Source organism: Stegostoma tigrinum, chromosome 2 (assembly GCF_030684315.1).
Source record: "Stegostoma tigrinum isolate sSteTig4 chromosome 2, sSteTig4.hap1, whole genome shotgun sequence".
Taxonomy (NCBI): Eukaryota; Metazoa; Chordata; class Chondrichthyes; order Orectolobiformes; family Stegostomatidae; genus Stegostoma; species Stegostoma tigrinum.
In genome coordinates, this window is record NC_081355.1 from 44397518 (window position 1) to 44418767 (window position 21250).

The 21250-nt window shown below is 40.8% G+C and overlaps 1 protein-coding gene across 8 annotated transcripts; it reads right to left on the bottom strand.

Annotated features, from left to right (window-relative positions):
* Window positions 1-1503: 1503 nt before the first annotated feature.
* Window positions 1504-20144, bottom strand: znf622 (zinc finger protein 622). 8 transcript variants are annotated; one of them, XM_048557667.2, is made up of 8 exons: window positions 20055-20144; window positions 18968-19666; window positions 17451-18062; window positions 16168-16410; window positions 15322-15484; window positions 11078-11169; window positions 2881-3021; window positions 1504-1932 (listed from the first exon to the last, which is right to left on the bottom strand). In XM_048557667.2, exons 2-8 carry the CDS (start codon window positions 19032-19034, stop codon window positions 1808-1810), a joined length of 1443 nt encoding a protein of 480 aa, XP_048413624.1. In that variant the 5' UTR covers window positions 19035-19666; window positions 20055-20144; the 3' UTR covers window positions 1504-1807. The 8 variants fall into 8 exon arrangements, with proteins under 8 accessions (XP_048413624.1, XP_059509764.1, XP_048413617.1 ...); XM_059653781.1 differs by having other exon boundaries at window positions 19782-20135; XM_048557660.2 differs by having other exon boundaries at window positions 18968-19055; window positions 19418-20135.
* Window positions 20145-21250: the final 1106 nt, after the last annotated feature.

The window sequence follows — 21250 nt, forward strand, 5'->3', positions numbered from 1 at the left end:
TGTAAAATTGAATCAGTTGGTGAATGTCAAGATTTTGGTGTGCAAATGTCATTTGCACACTGAAATATGCATTTTAGAAACAAACAAATGCAACCAGCATCAACTTTTCCTGTCACCGATCTGGTGACTGCCAGACTGCTGATGTGTAAATACGTTGATCTCACTGAAATAATTATTTTAGTACAAACGGCATTAACCTTTGAGTCATTTTGTAAAAGTGAGATTTTGACGTGCAAATGTGGTGATCTCACTGAAATAAGCATTTCAGTACAACTACCATCAGAATTTGAGTCATTGTGTGAAAGTCAAATTTTAATTGTGCAACGCGCTTCTCTCAAATAAGCATTTCACTACTAGCTGCAGGACATCGAGTCAGTTGATGAACACAATTTTAATCAACAGAGTGTATCTCACAGAGATAAATGTTTTAGAACATGCATGGAAAAATGGAGTGATTTGGTGAATGTCAGCTATGGACGTTCAAGTATGCTTATCTTATTGAAATAAGATTTTACCACAACCAGCATCAACTTTTGAGTCATTTGGTGAAGGTGACATTTTGATGTACCAAGGTGCTTATCTCACCGAAAGAAGCATTTCAGTGTATCCTGCATCAAATCTTGGAGTCATTGGGTGAATGTCTGATTTTAATGTGCTTATCTCACTGAAATAAGCATTTCACTACAACCAGCTTCACATTGAGACATTTGGGGGAAAATGCGAGATTTTGTTGTTCAACAGTGCTTATCTCCCTAACGTAAGCATTTTAGTACAACCAACATGCAAAACTGAATCATTTGGCAAATGTGAGATTTTCATGTGCAAATGCACTTCTCACTGAAACAAGCACTTTACTAAAATGTGTATGACCTTAAGTTGTTTGATGACAGATTCAGTTGTTCAACAGTGAACATACAAGCATTAAAAAAAAATTGAGTGAGTGATTTGGTGAATGCCAGATTTTGAGGTGCAAAATGTGCTTTTCTCACTGAAATATGCATTTTAGAAACAAACTGCAACAACTTAAAACCTTGCATTCAACAAATGACTTAAGTGTGCAAACGTAGCGATCTCACTGACAGAAGCATTTTCGTGTATCCAGCATCAAATTGATTTATTTGGCAAATGGGAGATTTTGATGGTCCAACGTGCTTATATTACTGAAATAAGCATTTGACTACAACCAGCATCACCCACTGAGTGACATCCGAGCCTCTGACAAGGCATCACTCCCTATCCCCACATTCACCATAGTTAACTCACGCAGCCAGCCCTTCACCCTACAATTCAGCAATACCAATACATCTAGCCTACATGGCTTTGGAGCATGGCAGGAAACAAGAGCAAACCCACACAGACGAGGTGACTATGCAAAGTTCACACAACCCAAAGCTGGCATCAAACCTAGATTTGTGGTGCTGAGGCAGCAGTACCAACTGCTATGATATGTTGTCTTCAAAACAGGAAGAGAGTATGAACAATAATGTTACCAAATGCAATGAATGGAGAAATAGTAATTTTTTTTCTTTAAAAATACAGCAACTTCATTTGATTGTACATATAGCCAACCTATTCAAAATTATACAGATGCATAGAATTCACAATACTTGTATCAGAATGCAGTTGGATAAGTATTAACAAAGATTTCAATAATGAAAACTACTTAAGTGCTCTAACTTAAAGGTAAACCTATGAAAAACATGGCAGGTGTAAAATCAAAAATCTCAGTAAATCAGAAAAAAGATAAAAAGAAACAGTTGCAATTATCCTCCACAGTTGACTTGTACTTCTTGACTGTTGACAATTACTAAAATAGGATTTGAGATCGGAAATGCATCTGCTTTGTCGCATTGTTGGACAATGCTGTCTTCAACATCCACTTGGATTTCATTCTTTGCACATCCCGCACTTTTCTCAGAGATACTGCTTTTGCTGTAAGGAAAACAGCAAACGTAAAAGTCATTTGCCACTTTAGAACTGACAGTAATGATCTAGTTGTAATCTTTTAAAGTTAAAAAGTGAATTGGCTATGCATTACCAACCTTAAAAGGTATTTTCTGTTGGAAAAGTTTAATTTTATTAGAAAATAGAATCCACAAAGAAGTGAAATCTTCCACAAAATTCAGAGTGTTTCAAAACACTCAAAGTACATTCAAGTGAACACATGAGGAGTTCAGCTCACTTTATTTAGTGCGTCAGTCAGCAGAACAATTCTTTTGAATCAAGAAGCACAAGTTATAAAGATTCATATATGCATTTTACAGCATTCCAGACTGGTCAGAGCTGAACAACCTCTGCCTCCATTTTGTTTCCATTTCTGCAGGTTTTTCCCCTTTGCTTACTCTTGGCTTCCCCCTACTCCCACTCCATTTAGACAATCATGTTCATCACCCCTTCATTCACAGCTATTGTAGGCATCTTTTCACAGAATCCCATATAGTGTGGAAGCAGGCCATTCAGTCCATCAATTAATACTGACCTCTTAAGAGAATCCCACCCAAACCCACCCCCCCTACCCTATCCCAGTAACCTTGTATTCCTCATAACTAATCCAGCTAGCCTGTACAAATGGACAATTTAGCATGGCCAATCCACCTAACCAGCACATCTTTGGCCTCTGGGAGAAAACCAGAACACCCAGAGGAAACCCATGCAGACATGGGGAGAATGGCAAACTCCACAGATAGTTGCCACAGGATGGAATCTGACACTGAGCCACTGTGCTAACTTTATTGCAAAAACTTAGTTGCATTTTTAAACTTTTCCCAGTTGTGATGAAACATCATTGATTTGAAATGTTAGCTCTCTCCCTCTACAGATGCTGGCTAACTTAAATATTTCCAGGTTTCCAATATTCATAATATTTTGTTTTTGACTTACCAAAGTCACTTGACCATCCTAACGTCTTGTACTGCTGTAGCACTCTGCCTAAGATGCAAGTCCCAGTATCAGCCACTGCTCTAGAGGTACCAAATTGTTGTTTATAATATCTCAGCAATGATCGATGACCAATTCTGGCACCTGTGAAAGTTAAACGAAATAAGAAGTTCAAATTAGGCAAGCATGTTTTATTTATCCAGTTTTTATTCAGTTTGATGCTTGAAGCACCTGGAAAATCACCTGGGTACATTCTTTTCCACAAAAAGCAAAACAACTCCAACTCAGCCAATCCCACTAGTCTACTCTCAATCAAAATGATTGAAGGCACTGTCACCACAGTTACCAAGTATCTCTTATTTGACAAAACACAATGACGTTCACCAGGCCCACTCTGTTCCTGACCTCATTACAGTTTCGGCCCAAAAAAAATGGAAAGAAAGTTGAACTTCAGAGTTGAGGCAAGATGACAGGTCTTGGTGTCAAAAGCAGCATTTGACAAAGTATGGCATTCACGAGGCTGAGCTAAACTTAAGTCAGTCAATGGGAATCAAGGGAAAATAAATCTCTTCAGGTCAGTTATTGATGTCAATCATCTCAGCCACAGGACATCACTGCAGAATTCAAGGCAGTATCCCAGGCCCATCTTCACAGGTCTATGAATAACTTCCCTTCAGCATATAGTTAGATATGAGATATTTGCTAACAATTGCACCATGCCCATTTACAAACTTATTCCACATAGTTAGCATGGCTATGTGGATGAGGTCTTGTCTCAAATTTGATGTCAAAGGCCAGTTAAAAAGTAGGGGTAAAAATGGCAGATGGGAGTTTAACATGGGCAAATGCAAGTTGATGCTGGGGGGGGGGGGGGGGGGGGGGGGTGTCCTAACACAAGAGGAAAGCATGCAGTAAACATTTAGGAGCACCGATGAAGGTTTTTACATCGTCTCTAGTCACTGGAGGTCTGAGGATTGGCAAGCTGCTAATGTTGTTGCTCTATTCAAGGGAAATAGGGATATCCAGGTAATTACAGACCTGTGAATCATACATCATGGTTGTGATACAAATGGAAAAAAGATTCACAGGAATAGGATTTACCCACATTTGGAAAAGTATGGCTTAATTAGGGACAGTCAGTATTGTTTATTCAGAGCCAGTCATGTCTTACTAACTTGATTGATTACTTGGAGGAAATGACTGACAATATAGCAGTGGATGTTGTTTACACGGATGTTAGTAAGGCTTTCAACAACATCCCTCATGGGATTCGCATTTGGAACATTAAAAATGCATGAAATCCATGGTGACTTGGCCATGTGGATTCAGAATTGCTTTGTGCACAGAAAAGTTGTGGTGAGAGGGTATTTTTCTGGTTGGAGGTCCATGACCAGTGGCATTCTGCAGGGATCCATAAAGGGATTCAGCTATTTGTAATTTACGTCAGTGACTTGATGAAAATATAGGTGAGTGAGTTAGTAAGTTTGCAGTCAATACAAAAAAATCAGGGGTCTAATGATACTGTGGAAGGTTGTCGGAGGTTATGGTGGGATATAGAGGAGTTGCAGATATGGGCAGAGAAATAGCAGATGGAGTTTAATCCAAGCAAGCACGAGGTGTTGTACTCAGTAATTAAAATGTTAAGGCAGGACCCTTAACAGCAATGACGTGCAGAGGGATCTTGGGGTCCTAGTCCATAGCTCCCTGAAAGCAGCACACAAGTAGATAGGGTAAAGGCAACATACGGCATGCTTGTCTTTAAGTTGGTTGGGGCAGAGTAGAAGAATCAGGAAGTGGGATTTATTTATATAAACTCTGATTAGGCCACACTTACATTATTGTTTTCTATTCTCTGGTCAGCACACAACAGTGGAGGTTTTAGAGAGGATGCAGAAGAGACTGGATAGAAGTTTATAAAATTATGGAGGCATACACAAGGTTGATTTGTCAGAATCTCTTTCCCAGAATCTCTTTCCCAGAGGTGGAAGAGGGACATGCATTTAAAAGGTAACAGGAAAGTTCAAAGGAGATTGAGGGGAAAGTTCTTTTTTGGAAGAAAGAAAAAAAAAGTGTGGCATGTGCCTGGAACATGCTGCCAGAGATAGCTGTGCAGGTGCAATAAGGTTTACCAGGATGTTTCTGGGAATGGAGAGGATTAGCTGTAAGGAGAGGTTAGATAAACTTGAACTGATTTTGCTTACAGTGAAGGGTAAGCTGATAGAAGGATATAAAGTTGAGGGGCTGCAGGAAGGCTGCTCATAGGATAGTTGGGAGTCTCTGTCTCCCTCCCTCCCCTATCAAATACTAGGGGCTATAGGTTTAATGTAAGAGGGAAAAAGTTGAGTGATGAGCAAAGGCAGTTTTTTCTAAAAGTAACACATTTGCCTTTTTTTTTTAAAAAGAGGCAGTCAGATGTTAACGGGTTGGGATTAGAGGGACATGGATCATGTGCATGCAGATGGGATTAGTTTAGAACAGCTGGTGCAGATTTCAGAGAGATAAACACTTTGGAACATCAAGCTGGGTTGAAGGGCCTGTTCCTCTGCTGTATGGTACTGTTTTATGTTCTATTAAAAGCACTTCCTAACACCAAATATGCCACATGGGCGCACAACTCTTCCTTAAAGTGTACAATCACGAGAAGTCCAAGTATTATAATTTCTATTGGCGATCCTATTAAATCAGGAATCATAAATAGGCAACTACACAAAAAAGTGTCATACAGATGCCGTGACATTTTTTCTTTATTGAAAGTCCTACTCAGGAGGTAACGATAAGTTATGACTCGATTTCTTAACCAGCACCAAAATGAAATTTTAATCAAAGCAACACCTGAAGTGAACTAGCTTTCTATAGAAAAAGTGGTTCAGAACAGGGGGCTGGACACAGCAAGTACCTGCTGCTGAAACCCAGAGGTAATAATTGGGTCAGTGATGGATTGGTGAGTTAGGCTTTTTAACCTGTTTCTACATAAGTTTGAACCAAGACCAGGAGTGTATATTGAAGTATAAACACATAGCCCAATTATTACATAAAGAAATTGATGAATTATTTGTTGTTAGTAGGGAAATGATAGTATCGTCACTGAACTTGCAATCCAGAGCTTCTGGTTACACACCCTCTGGGGACATGGGTTCAAATCTTTCCAAGGCAGATAGTGAAAGTCTAATTGAATTAATAAACATGGAATTAAAAGCTAGTCTAATTGTAACCACATAAAATGATGTGTTTTTATGACAGTTAACAATCTGGTTTACTAATGCCCTTTTCTGGAGCAAATGCAATATCCTTACTTAGTCTGGCCTACCTGCAACTCCATACCCACAATGTATTTGGTTGATTTTTAGTGGCACTTAGACTCAGTTGACTCAAAATTGAGAATGGCTAGTAAGTGCTAACAACACCTTTCCCATGAAAAATAAAACAAGGCTTTAATTAAATAAAACTAAACAAAGGCAAGTTCAAGATACAACAAAACATGGCTATGGACTGAGTCCAGAGTTAAAATGTTTGATGTCTCCAACTTACTCATAGAACATAGAACAGTACAGCACAGAACAGGCCCTTCAGCCCACAATGTTGTGCCGACCATTGATCCTCATGTATGCACCCTCAAATTTCTGTGACCATATACATGTCCAGCAGTCTCTCAAATGACCCCAATGACCTTGCTTCCACAACTGCTGCTGGCAACGCATTCCATGCCCTCAACTCTCTGCCTAAAGAACCTGCCTCTGACATCCCCTCTATACTTTCCACCAACCAGCTTAAAACTATGACCCCTCGTGCTAGCCATTTCTGCCCTGGGAAATAGTCTCTGGCTATCAACTCTATCTATGCCTCTCATTATCTTGTATACCTCAATTAGGTCCCCTCTCCTCCTCCTTTTCTCCAATGAAAAGAGACCGAGCTCAGTCAACCTCTCTTCATAAGATAAGCCCTCCAGTCCAGGCAGCATCCTGGTAAACCTCCTCTGAACCCTCTCCAAAGCATCCACATCTTTCCTATAATAGGGCGCCCAGAACTGGGCGCAGTATTCCAAGTGCGGTCTAACCAAAGTTTTATAGAGCTGCAACAAGATCTCACGACTCTTAAACTCAATCCCCCTGTTAATGAAAGCCAAAAATTGAGAATGAGAAATGGAGAGAGACTCCCAACTAGATAGCATACCATGGGAAAACATCCTCAGGAAGGGTAATTGATCAGGAGGCAGGTACCATGCGATGCCAAAGACATGACAGAGATTCTACCTATTAGTTTCTTCCAAAAAGGTACAATAGCCTCAGGGCACCATAGCTGTCCAAGGTGGGAAAGAGCATAATAGGAGATGTAGTGGTAGTAATACAGGACTTCGATGACCCAAGAGGGAAAAAAAAAGCGGCGGGGGATAGATAGCATCCTCAAGCTCTTCAAGAATCCCACAAACTGTGTTGCCCACCTAGTACCAGAGCAAGGAATACATCTCAGCAGGACAGGAACTCAAAAAAGGGGCAGAATAAATCCACTTCAAATATTTTTGGTTGCAGCATGGAGGGGGAAGTCCTCCAAAAGTCAAAACAAAAGTACTCTAAACAGAAGTAAAGAGGGAGGTTGCCCAAAATAAAAAGGGATCCACAAGAAATGCAAACAACCCACACACAAGTAGAACAGAGCAGGTAAACACAGGGAAGACACTTAATAAGGAAGTACAGTTATAGAACTAGAGTTTAGCAAGATGGTTAAACTATGTAAAAGTGAGTTAAATTAGTTAAAATTCACTACAATGTACGTAATCAAACTGCAGGTCAGGAGGTAGTCTACTGGAAGGGTCGAGACATAGTAGGAATTAGTGACATAACTGATTAAAGAATCAGAGACTGAGTTAAATATTACAAACCAAAATGTTACAAAAGACTGGAATAAGGGACAGAAAACTAGAATAGAATCTTAATCACATTTGGGATGTGGAAAAGGAGAGACCATTTGAGTCCGTATGGGTTGAGAAATGGGAATATAGATCCATTACACTAATAGGTGCCCCCTATAGATTACCTATTTGCAGGAGGGAGGTGGGGGTGGGGTGTTGGGGAGAGAGAAAGAAAGAACAAACATGCAAAAATAAGAAAAAAAAGTTAAAACACAAATAGTCTTGGGGAATTTTAACTGCTCCACTATTAATTGGACAGAATAAATTAAAGGGGATAAGAGAAAAAAGGAAAAGCTAGTGATAGTGTTCAAATATGTAAAATCTTAACATGGGAAGATTCATTAATGGGGAATGAACCAGTGCAAACAAGAGAAATTGAAGACACGTGCTGTGCCGTCTCCCATCTCTCCCATTCCACATGCACATTAAATGATACAAGAACTACCGAAGGCTGAATCTGAATGAGAGTGTCAGGGGACTTAGTTTTCTTTTAGGCAGATCTGGGGGAAAAAAAAGTGATTGGGTACTAGCACAGGAGAATGATGAACGAAACAGTGTTGCTGTGACAAAACCTGGCAAGATCATGCCCTCTTAGGCTGACTGAACGTTCATCTAATCCCAAAGGTGGAACACTACTGTTAAAACCCTTGACATGACATTGGGATAAAGCCACTAAAGTTATCTTATTTGTTTGGGCAAGTGTTTTTTTTAATCTATTACTTGTGGCATGGCCACTTAACACATTAATAGCTGAAACCAGTGATACTCAAACAGTTTTAAGTGTTGAAGCCCAATTGCCAGTGAATATGGACAAATGCCAGAGAACTCTAGAACTCATCTAAAAGCACAGTGAAGTGTAAAATTGCCCTTATTTGTATCTACATTTAAAGGCTGGTTTGGATTAAAGTACTATAGGAAAGATGTTGTGAAAATTTAAAGGGTTGGAGGGTTTGAGCTTTAGGGGCTGTTTTCTCTGGAGCATTTTCTATGAACTTTATAGAATTTTATAAAATCATGAGAGGCATGGAGAGGGTGAATCGTCAAAGTCTTTTCCCCAGGATAGGGCGATCCTAAACTAGAAAGCATAGGTTTAAGACGGGGGCAGGGGAGATTTAAAAGGCAGTGTTTTCATTCAGACTGTAGTGCATTTATGGAATGGGCTGCCAGAAGTGGAGGCAGCTGGTACAATTACAACATTTAAAAAAGGTACCCGGATAAGCATATGAATAAGAAGGGTTTACGGAGGGATTTGGGCCAACTGCTGGCAAATGGAACTTGATTAACGTAGAATATCTGGTTGGCATGGACAAGTTGGTTCCTTGCTCTACATCAAGAACAAATTTAATTAGTGTTGGGAGTACAGGAAAAAAGTGTATTTCACTTAAGGAATGAATAAACAATCAATAATTGAGCATTAGAAAAAAATTGTATAAATCAAGAACGCTGAGAGCAGTAAGAGATGGAGATTTTAATTAGGAGAGAAGTCAAATAATTTGATAGGCGAAGAGAAACTGATTCAAGGAATTTGAAACTATATGGTGAAATACTTTAGTTATATCTATATTAAAAACAGAAGACGGTGACAGAAAGAACATTATGGACAGTAGACCGCAGGTAATGACAAGGCTGGTTGAAATCTTAAATAATTTAGTTTTATATTTACCATGGGGATAGAATAAGTAAAGATGTCATTAGTTGATAAGCTAAATAGTGTATTGAACAAAGTTGATAAAACCCAGTAGACTCATACAGCACCAAAAAGAAAAACCGCACACCCTTCGGGTCAACTCAGCCATGCCAACCAAGTTTCCTAGACTAAACTAGAAAAATGGAGTCATTTGGCGACAGATTTTGATTTTCCATTTATGTGCATTTGGTTTATGGCCCTCTAAATCTCTTTTTCCATGTAACTGTCCAAATGTCTTTTGTACCCAGCTCTAGGACATCCTCTGGAAGCTGATTCCATACATTCACCACCCTCTGGAGAAAAAAAAGTCACTCCTTGGGTCCCTTTCAAAATCTTTCCTCTCTCAGCTTAAACCTGTGCTCTCCTCTTTTGGACACTTCCACCCTGGGGAAAGGCCTTGGCTATTCACCTTACTTAAGCCTTCATGACTTTGTAAACCTTTAAAGCATACAAAATCAGTTGGATAAAAGTTGTGGAGCCAGAGGACTGTCAAAAATTAGTGTAATTTCTGTATTTGAAAAAGACAACAGAATATGCCTAGGGAATTGAGAGTTGGCTCAACAGTCTTAAAAGGTAAGTTCGTGATTCCTTTTTATTTTGAAAGAGTAGAACATCTAGAAATTGGAAATAACAATAGATAAGCCAGCATGAATTTGAATTTTTGCATAACCAACCCTAAAATATATTATTTAAAAACATGGACACAAGATTTTATAAAAAAACCAAACATACATTTGAGATTTCATATAACACTTTACTAGATTCTAGACTCGTTTTGCTTACTTTCTGGGCAGGTATCACTGACTAGCTGAAATGTGTAGAAAGCTCAGAAAAGTCAATGGCTGCCTAACTGTCTACAAGAGCAAATTCGTTAGTCTTATTTCTCCACTCCCCCCCCCACCCCATAACCCAAACATATTAAGTGATTACTCAATTTCCTTATGAAATTGATAACTAAATCTATCACCACCACGTTCCTTAGACAGTACCTTCCAAATCCGCAATTCCTATTAATCGAAGGGAACAAAGATAGTCCAAAAAAAGGAGCCACTTGTAAGTTTCCCTCCAAACCACAACCATTCTGACTTACAACCGACTTGTCTATACAAAAACAGCAGTAGTTCAAGAAACCGGTACACCATTTTCCCAAGGAAATCCATGGTGGGGGGTGGGAAGTACTTTAATGTGGAGGAAAATGGTAGTGAGGCAAGGTGATCAGATAGTCTGAAAACTCAGGAAACAAAATAAAAAAGGAAGAAGTTTACCAAGCTTTACCCAAATCTAAATAAAAAATTGTCTGACCAAAATACATAATAGCAAGCTTCAGCTCAGGAACAATAATACACAATTATTTATAACTATTTAAACCAGATTGTTATATCAGACTTGAAACATTCGTTCTGTTCCTCACCACACATGCTGCCAGGTCTGCTGAGTTTCTCCAGCACTATTTTCAAAAGTCAGATTTTCAGCATCTGCAGTATTTCACTTGTTAACAATTATAATGTTCTCTCAATTTGAGAACATAGCTCAAACATGGAACTTGTCCAACATACAATCTGCGTAACAAAAAGATGCAAGATGACATATCAGGCCTGGATACAAACCAGACGGAAGCACAAGTTCCATTGTTTCCTCATTATATTCCAAATTCTTGGCCGATACATCTGCTCCATTTGTGTGATCAGGGTAACTCTCCCTGTGTATAGAGGGGAACAAAATAGGAAAGTCAGCAAATAGATTTACAGTAATCTCTTGTACTGGAATGCAGTCGGATTTCACAATTAACTTTTCTACTTTGCTTATAAAATACAAAGACATGCCAGAAAGCAGACATTTGCAAGACAGTTTATTTATCTTGCCATTTACCAACACTAACTGCAGTTCTCCTATTTTGATTTTTGAAAGTGACTATGTCCTGTGCAAGTCTGTTTGACATGTGACAAATTTGGAAATTGTGATTTAGGCCTTCACAGATTTTGTTTGAGATGACTTGTTTGACACCATGTGGCCCAACAGTTAGAAGGATAACACTTAAAAATCATGAAGCTTGCTGTTTGGAAACAGAAAAACAAAGTACATCTGAGGCATGGAAATTCATTGCAAGACAAAAAACCTCAGCACCTGACACCATTTACTTCTCAAGCAAATTGCATCTTTAGTTCTCTATGGACATCAACGTGTTCAAGGTGCTTGAACAGAGTTGGTGGGGGGGGGGGGGGGTCTAAAAGGAATTAGCCACTATAACATTAGCACCTCAAGGAGCTGGAAAGAATATTGGTGGGCGTAACAACAAAGAAACAGGCCATAGTTGACCAGTCTTGCACTACTTTCCAAAAAGATCATGGCTGATCTTGTGTTTCAATCTACTCCATTCCACTATGCTCCCCTATCCCTATATTTACAGAGATATCACAAATCAGTTCATATCAGCCACAAACAGACTCAGTATTGGAGCATCCACAGCATTTCAAGAAAAAGAATTCCAAAGAACCATAACAATTTTAGAGAGGAAACTTCTCATTCTAGTTCTAACTCATCAGCCCCAATCCTAAAATTGTGACCCCTTGATTTATGTTTTTCCTCACCCACTGAAAACATCTGTTGCCGCACGGTCATGTCTAAATAACTGCTAATTTTTCAAACCCGAAAGAACATCGACCCAAGTTAAGTTAGATTGTCTTCAGTCTTCTCATCTCAGGAACCAACCTAGTGAACCTTCACTACTACCAAAGCAGTTATATTATTCCTTAAATACAAAACCAAAAAAAAATTGAACACAGTACTCCAGATGTAGTTTTATTAAAGACTCAAATTCATAATACTCGCTTATTCATTTATTCCAATCCCCTTGCAAATAAGAGGCTGAATGTTTTAGGAAAATGAGGAGTCAGAGCAGAGGTTGAGAGGGTGTATACTAAACTTGAGAAATATAAAAGGTGATTTGTGACAATAATTAGAATGTGTCAGCATGTTGAGTTTTGAGATGGATAATGAGTTTAGAAACAAAAACCAGAAGGAATCTGCCAAAGTAGCTGAACAAAATGGTCTTGAAATTCTCAAGATGCTCAGACTTTTTTTTGGGCAATGAAAAGGTCAGAGGAAATGTTTTTAAAAGGAGCGCTTGATGTTAGCAAAAAGAAATCCAGAGTTATATCTGCCCTACAGGATTATTGCTGAATAGTCACAGGGCGGCTTTGACAGCGTTAAGTGAGGTTCAACATAAATGGATGCGATCAAGGTAATTATATATAATGCTCCGAGTTTGTTCCCCTTGCTCAGACGAGCATAGACAGGGCAATAATGGAGGGGAAATCACGGACAGTCAAGTATTTGCTGAGGATAAGATTGAATCAAACAAGAAAGCATGCCTGCCTTAAGGCCAGTCCAGAGTTCTCCAAAGAGGGAGTTAACAAGAGGTTTGCTTCTGTCTTTACGAAAGAAACGACCTGTGTAGTGAATGAAACCTTTGAAGAGCAGGTGTGCATGCTGGAATGGATAGAGATAGAGGAAGCTGATGTACTGAAAATTTTGTCAAACATTAAGATTGACAAGTCGCCAGGCCCGGATCAGATTTGTCCTCGGCTGCTTTGGGAAGCGAGAAATGCAATTGCTTCGCCACTTGCGAAGATCTTTGCATCCTCGCTCTCCACTGGAGTCGTACCTGAGGACTGGAGAGAGGCAAATGTAATTCCTCTCTTCAAGAAAGGAAATAGGGAAATCCCCGGCAATTATAGACCGGTAAGTCTCACGTCTGTCGTCTGCAAGGTGTTAGAAAGGATTCTGAGGGATAAGATTTATGACCATCTGGAAGAGCATGGCTTGATCAAATACAGTCAACACGGCTTTGTGAGGGGTAGGTCATGCCTTACAAACCTTATCGAGTTTTTTGAGGATGTGACTAGTAAGGTTGATGAGGGTCAAGCTGTGGATGTGGTGTATATGGACTTCAGTAAGGCATTTGATAAGGTTCCCCATGGAAGGCTCATTCAGAAGGTCAGGAGGAATGGGATACAGGGGAACTTAGCTGCTTGGATACAGAATTGGCTGGCCAACAGAAGACAGCGAGTGGTAGTAGAAGGAAAATATTCTGCCTGGAAGTCAGTGGTGAGTGGGGTTCCACAGGGCTCTGTCCTTGGGCCTCTACTGTTTGTAATTTTTATTAATGACTTGGACGAGGGAATTGAAGGATGGGTCAGCAAGTTTGCAGACGACACAAAGGTCGGAGGTGTCGTTGACAGTGTAGAGGGCTGTTGTAGGCTGCAGCGGGACATTGACAGGATGCAGAGATGGGCTGAGAGGTGGCAGATGGAGTTCAACCTGGATAAATGCGAGGTGATGCATTTTGGAAGGTCGAATTTGAAAGCTGAGTACAGGATTAAGGATAGGATTCTTGGCAGCGTGGAGGAACAGAGGGATCTTGGTGTGCAGATACATAGATCCCTTAAAATGGCCACCCAAGTGGACAGGGTTGTTAAGAAAGCATATGGTGTTTTGGCTTTCATTAACAGGGGGATTGAGTTTAAGAGTCGTGAGATCTTGTTGCAGCTCTATAAAACTTTGGTTAGACCGCACTTGGAATACTGCGTCCAGTTCTGGGCGCCCTATTATAGGAAAGATGTGGATGCTTTGGAGAGGGTTCAGAGGAGGTTTACCAGGATGCTGCCTGGACTGGAGGGCTTATCTTATGAAGAGAGGTTGACTGAGCTCGGTCTCTTTTCATTGGAGAAAAGGAGGAGGAGAGGGGACCTAATTGAGGTATACAAGATAATGAGAGGCATAGATAGAGTCGATAGCCAGAGACTATTTCCCAGGGCAGAAATGGCTAGCACGAGGGGTCATAGTTTTAAGCTGGTTGGTGGAAAGTATAGAGGGGATGTCAGAGGCAGGTTCTTTACGCAGAGAGTTGTGAGAGCATGGAATGCGTTGCCAGCAGCAGTTGTGGAAGCAAGGTCATTGGGGTCATTTAAGAGACTGCTGGACATGCATATGGTCACAGAAATTTGAGGGTGCATCCATGAGGATCAATGGTCGGCACAACATTGTGGGCTGAAGGGCCTGTTCTGTGCTGTACTGTTCTATGTTCTATGTTCTATGTTCTATTACTCTAAAATGGTGAAAACTGAAATTTTGGGGTCCCAAGTGGAGGTAGCAGTGGCCATCATGAAAATCCAGTCAAGTTTTAACAGCTATGCTCACACTAACAGGCCTAAGTTTTACAGCACCTCCTGCAATGTCTATAAGTGGCAACACTTTAAAACTTGCTGTGGTCAAAGTGGAAAAAGTTTGGGAAGCACTGGGCTAGGCAGTTTGCATTTGGGAATGCAGTTCTAGGCAACCTAGGTTTTTAATCCTCAAGCAAATGCTGAAAAAAAGTGAGGTTGAGGGAGCAGTGAAAAATATGGATGGAGAGAAATTAGAGAATTAGAATCCCTACAGTGTGGAAACAGGCCCTTTGGCCCAACAAGTCCACACCAAACCTCAGAGCATCCCACCCAAACCCAATCCCCTAATCTACACCTCCCTGAACACTATGGGCAATTTAGCATTGCCAATCCATCTATTCGCACATCTCTGGACTGTGGGAGTAAACCCACGCAGACACGGGGAGAATGTGCAAACTACACACAGACAGTCGACTGAGGCTGGAATTTAACCCAGTTCCCTGGCGCTGAGGGGCAGCAGTGCTAACCACTGTGCCACCACGCTGCCCCTCAAATGCAATTTGACCCCAACATTAAAGTATCAAGTGTTAAACGTTTTAAAAAATAGTACTTAAGTTTTACTAAACGCAGGATCATTTACCTTCAAAATACATGCAACATGCGAAAAAAAACTCATTTGTTGTTACCTAAAGTCATAGAAGTCTGCAAACTCAAACGCAGCTTCTCCATCGGTGAACAGTTTACAATGGCTGCTGTCAACCATATGAGCTTGGACAGCTTCAGTTGAGTAAAAGGCCCGCCCTTTCTCATTGCACCACAGGCAAACATTTCCTATACCAACTTTGTCACCTGTAAAAATAAAATTGCAAACATCACAAGCAGCTAGTTACAGAATGCTAAGTGAACAACTTCTGAAACTTTTGGCAACTCAAACTGAAGCTTTGAACCAAGTTAAAAATACACTCTACACTACTGTGGAGTTTTAAACTAATTTAATTATTGTAAATTGACTGTCGTCAAAAGAATGAATTAAAAATATAGGTGAGTTATATTTCTCTAGCTATCATGTCCAACTGAACTTTCAGTCTTCAGTCATCTAAGCAATATGAAAATGAAACCAACAAATAAGTGAACAGTCCCATTGCTTGCTCAAGATCCCTCACAACCAGATTAATTTTCAAATTCTCAGTCAAATTCTCATGCCAAAGATTAACACTGTACTTTCAGAAAATGTCAGTGCTGTGCCAACGAGTTTCTTCTTATTTTCCAGAGTAGCACAGCTGGGAAAGGAATTTTAGTTGTACTGTTAGAGGCAAAAGAAGATCAAATGATCTCTGCAAAAGTAACATCCCACTAGGTCTGTCACTATGTGAAGATTCAATGCACCCTTTCAGTTGAAATGACTGGTTTTAATTGTCACACAGTCACATCAGAATTTTCAGAAGCAACATTAATCTTTCTCTATTGCTTGCTTTTTAGGAATGATTAATTTTCTATTGAGGACAGTTGAAATGTATTTCATTCTTACTTACCCAGGTAAGTCATCAAACCCTTTAGATCCACTAAATATTCAGCGTCAGGAATAAAAAAACTGTGTGTCTTTGTCATGTGATCAATATTTTTAAATAAAGATCGAGAGTGATGTGAACAAAACAAGCAGTCAGTTATTGGAATACTGCCAGTTGGTGAGTCTTCATTCAGCTTATCAGTTCGGCTCTCCTCATTTTTAAAGTGTTCCTCTGTGACACAGAGGGAATCCACGTCATCCCATGCACCTGGCAGAAACAATGCAAAATTCAAACCGAAGGCCTTTTTAAACACATAATACATATAAACAGTGTTCTATTTGATGATTTAAATCTCAGAACATATGTTTAAGTGTGAATACAGAGTTGGCAACATTTTCTCAGTCCAATAAATGTAGATCAATTTAACAGTCACAATTATGCCCAGGAGTGCAGTACAATGCAACAAAGTTAGAAAGTCAAACTAAGCAAACTTTGTTTTGTGACACAAAACGTATGCTGCAGAATAGCAGACGCATTGAAACAGTGCCACATACAAGTTCCTCTCTAATCAAACTGCAATTTGACTTGAAACCATTCCTTCACAGTCACGGGATCAAAGTCCTGGAAATCACTACAGGCGTGCCTCAAAAAGATTAAGCAGAAAAAAGTGGTTGAACCAGGTTCTAAGTTCATTGAGTGAAAAATAAAGCAGGTCAGAAAATAAAACAAGGTTATAAAGGGAAGACATGTAGTAAGAATATATCCAAGATTTAGCATTTATAGCATTATGATCTGTCATACAACCACATTGGCATGTTTGACAAGTGGCTCCAGAAATGTAAATGCAAGAATTTTTACAGAAAAACTTGTCTGTGACAAGTTGTTCCTCACCAAACCACCTACTTGGGCACAATCTTGTGTATTTTCTTACCAATTTCTTTGACAGTCATAGTAAGAACTTACCTGGAATTGAATTTATCAAGAACACCTTTGAGAGAAAAAAATACAAAGTTGCAATTCTTATAACAAGAAATTTAAAATAATTGAGGCTGCAGAAGCATCAGATGTTGCCAAATACTACCCTTTATCAGTAAGGCATTAAATATATTTTGGTAAAGTTTAATAATATCCATAATAACAGTAGTATGAGCATACGTTTGTGTGCACTATCAAAATAAGCACTGGGGAATTGCTAAATGAGCTAACTTAGAAATGAGCTTTGGAATTAGAATATTTCTTAAAAAAGCAAAAACACTAGACAGTTGTTAAAACTGAGCCAGAAACAATGTTAATTTCTCATTATTTACCATCATCGTCATCCTCCAACATTTCCTCCTCCAAGTGCTCCAGCGGCTCTAATTTTGTTGCTTGCCATTCTAACCAGAGTAACCGAGGTGGTTTGTCAGGCTTCTTCTTGTTCTGTTGGCTATTAACTATGACTTGTGGCTCAGGGTCTTCAGTTACTGGGACAACAGTGCTTTTCCTCGTCGAGGGAGACAGCTGAGCCTTCACAGCCTGCTGAATGGCAAGATTCAAGGCATCATTGTCCATTTGTTCTTTGCTTAACCCCTTCTCCAAATTTTTCACATTGAGCCTTTCCAACTCTTTACTTGCAATGCTCGTGGACTTCTTTTCTGCTTCCTTGTGTTTTTTGGATTTTAAATGGTTATCATAGGCATTGAATGTGGCAAATCTTTTTCCACAAGATGTGCAGTGTGCAGCAGTCCCCTTGCTCTTCTCTTCTACAGCTGTTTTCAGGGACAATACACGCTCTTGGAAGTTTTCAGCTGTAACTGGAGGCATGTCTGCTACTTTACGCTTCAGGTTATATCTGTGCCAGTCTGTTTTGTAGTGTGACCTCTGAATCTCAGCATCACCAAAAGCCACACGACATGTGATGCAGGTGTAGGAAGGCATTGCTTAAACAAAAACATTTAGAACACAGAAAAAGAATTCAAGCTCAAAGAACAAACTCGCCCCCCGCCCCCCCACCCATGGAAAACAACAAATCCAGAGACCAAACACAATATCCTCATTTTCAGCATGATCTCCTTCACCTCATTGTTGGCTGTATTTATAGCTGCCTAGGCCGCACACTGTTGAACTCTCCTGAATCTCACCGAGGGAATAGGTCAGTCTGGGGAGGACGGACAGGTCAAGGGGACAGGATGAGGTTAGTAGGTAGGAAATGGAGGTGTGGCTTGGGGTGGGAGGAGGGGATAGGTGAGAGGAAGTACAGGTTAGGCAGGCTGGGACAAGCTGGAGATGATGGGAACTGCAGATGCTGGAGAATCCAAAAATACAAAAAAGTGTGAAGCTGGATGAACACAGCTGGCCAAGCAGCATCTTTGTTTATCTTTTGTGCTCCTGAGATGCTGCTTGGCCTGCTGTGTTCATCCAGCTTCACACTTTGTTATCTGGGACTAACTGGGCTGGTTGTGGGTTGCAGAGCAGGGCGGTGGGAGAGAAAGGGGAGATTTGAAGTCCACATTGATACCATTGGGCTGCAGGGTTCCCAAGGGGAGGTGAGTTGCTGTTCCTGCAACCTACAGGTTTAGGACCACAAATCTAGAATGACAGGGTTAACAGTCTGTATCTATGAGAAATCAAATCCAATTGGAAGCCAGCTATTGCAGGTGTCCATCGGCACCTTGTAAAGTGTCCTGTTGCAGCATATTGACAAAAATGCCAAGGAAATTGAAGCTTCCACAACAATTAACTGGCACCCAAAACTCTGAAAACTTCCCTAATTCCAAGTTAGAAGTGGAGAATTTTGACTCACCTACCTGAACACTTTGTTAGGGTTAGTGGAAATCAAACTTACCAGCTCCTAACGTATTAAACCAGTGTTCATCACCACACAGTGACAAGCTCATTCCGCAAATCAACATGAGAAAATCAGACACTTACGGCTGAAAAAAATGGGCATAGTTTCAGTCCTGATTCACTCCACCACTGATTGCGTGTATTCCCGAACAAGCTTCTTAGCCCTGAAGAATCCAGGAGTTTAAAAAAAAATCACTGAACCCCAGTGAAGCGAGAAAAAAAAATGTCCATTGAGTCTCAACCAACCTTCTGATGAGCATCCCAGCCATACACTGCTCCCCATCCCCCATCAGCCCTACATTTCCTGTGGTTAATCCATCTAACCCACACCTCCCCTGACTGTGGCAGGAAACCCGAGCAGTCAGCAAAAACCCACACAGGCAGGGGATGAATGTGCAAACTCCACCAAAACTGAAATCTGTATCTTTGAGTGACAAGCAGCACTAACCTGCACCGTGAAAGAGTTCCAAACTTCACTGAAGTCAATCGCGCAATTTTCACTCTGATGTGCATGTTTCAAGCCAAGAAGCACATATAATGTATCACATGGAAACAGGGCATAGAGCACAAAGTTTTAGAAGGATCGTGTTAGGCCTCAGATTGAAAGTGATGCTAGTTGGCGATAGCGCAAAACTCGAGAGACACAATCCATTTCATCGTTCGCATCAATAGGGGTGTCCATTGAAGTCAATCACCACTCGACAAAAAAAAACACAATAACAAGCAAATTCCAGAACACAAAAACCTAAAAAAGGATTTTGCTGCCACAAACATGTTAAAATTAATGGGATATCTGACAAGAAAATAGTTACCCGTTGGGTTGAAACTGTATCAGAGATAACAGGAACTGCAAATGCTGAAGAATCCGAGATAACAAAGTGTAGAGTTGGATGAACACGGCAAGCCAAGCAGCAATAAGAGATAACAAAGTGTGGTCTAGGCCCGAAACGTCAGCTTTTCTGCTACTGTGGCCTGCTATGTTCATCCAGCTCTACACTTTGTTAACCCGTTGGGTTGAGTCAGTTTTAATAACTGCATAGTGGGCATGAAACAAACAATTCCGCAACCCCCTCACCAACACTCACCAAGTTAACGACCCCAGCAACTAAGACACATGGGTCACCAACAAGCCGCTAACGCCTTTCCCACAATCCCTTTCCTACAGGAAGTTGCTGGAGATGCGCGGGTGGTGGCTAGTAAAGGCGCCTCCCTCATGCTGCGTATTTAAAATGTGTAGATGTCCCGAAACGGAAATACGATCTCACGTCCAACACATCCCCTCCTCCCGGCGTGTTCTGAAGAAATGAGCGTTTGGACCCCAACCATTAACATGTATATTGAAACAAATTTTCAATAATCTGCATTGCAAGATTTTAATAATATCATTGCATTTCTGTTTTTTTCATATAGTGAGTGACGATTATGAACCCTTCACCGTATTTGTGCTTTACGCTTGATTTTGTATTGGTTTTATAAAGATCGGGAAAAAGATATCGACAAAGTGAAATCAAGATAGAGAGGTCACGGGGGAAAGAGAGTGAGAGGCAGGTCGAGAGAGAGGTAGAGAGAGTGATGGCGACAGAGAGGTTCAGGAAGAGAGAGAGAGATAACAAGGTACAGAACTGGATGAACACAGCAGGCCAGGCAGCATCACAGGAGGCGGAAAACTGACGCTTCTACTCTGAACTCTTCTTCAGAAATGGGGAGGGAAAGGAGACGCTGAATTAAATAGAGGGGGAGGCGATATGGAAGATGGATAGAGGAGCAGACAGGTGGAGAGAAGATGGACAGGTCAAGATGGCGGGGCTGAAGCCAATAAAGGTGAAATAAGGTAGGGAGCTGGGATGGTGGATGGTCATTGGGGATGGAGGGGTGGATAGGTGGGAAGGAAGACGGACAGGTGTGGGGGGGGGGGGGTAGTTGAAGCCACTAGGTAGGAAATGGGGGTGGGAGATGGCCAGTGAGGTAGGAGGAGCGGATAGGTGGGAGAAAAGAGGGACAGGTCAAGGAGGTGGGGACGAGATGGACTAATCCTCGGATGAAAGAGATAACAAAGTGTGGAGCTGGTTGAAGGGTCTAGGCCGGAAACGTCAGCTTTTGTGCTCCTGAGATGCTGGCTGGCCTGCTGTGTTCATCCAGCTCCACACTTTGTTATCTTGGATTCTCCAGCATCTGCAGTTCCCATTATCACTAATTTTCGGTTGAGATCGGGTGGGGGTTGTGGGGAGATTTTGAAGCATCTGAAGTCCACATTGAGACCATTGGGCTGCAGGATCCCCAA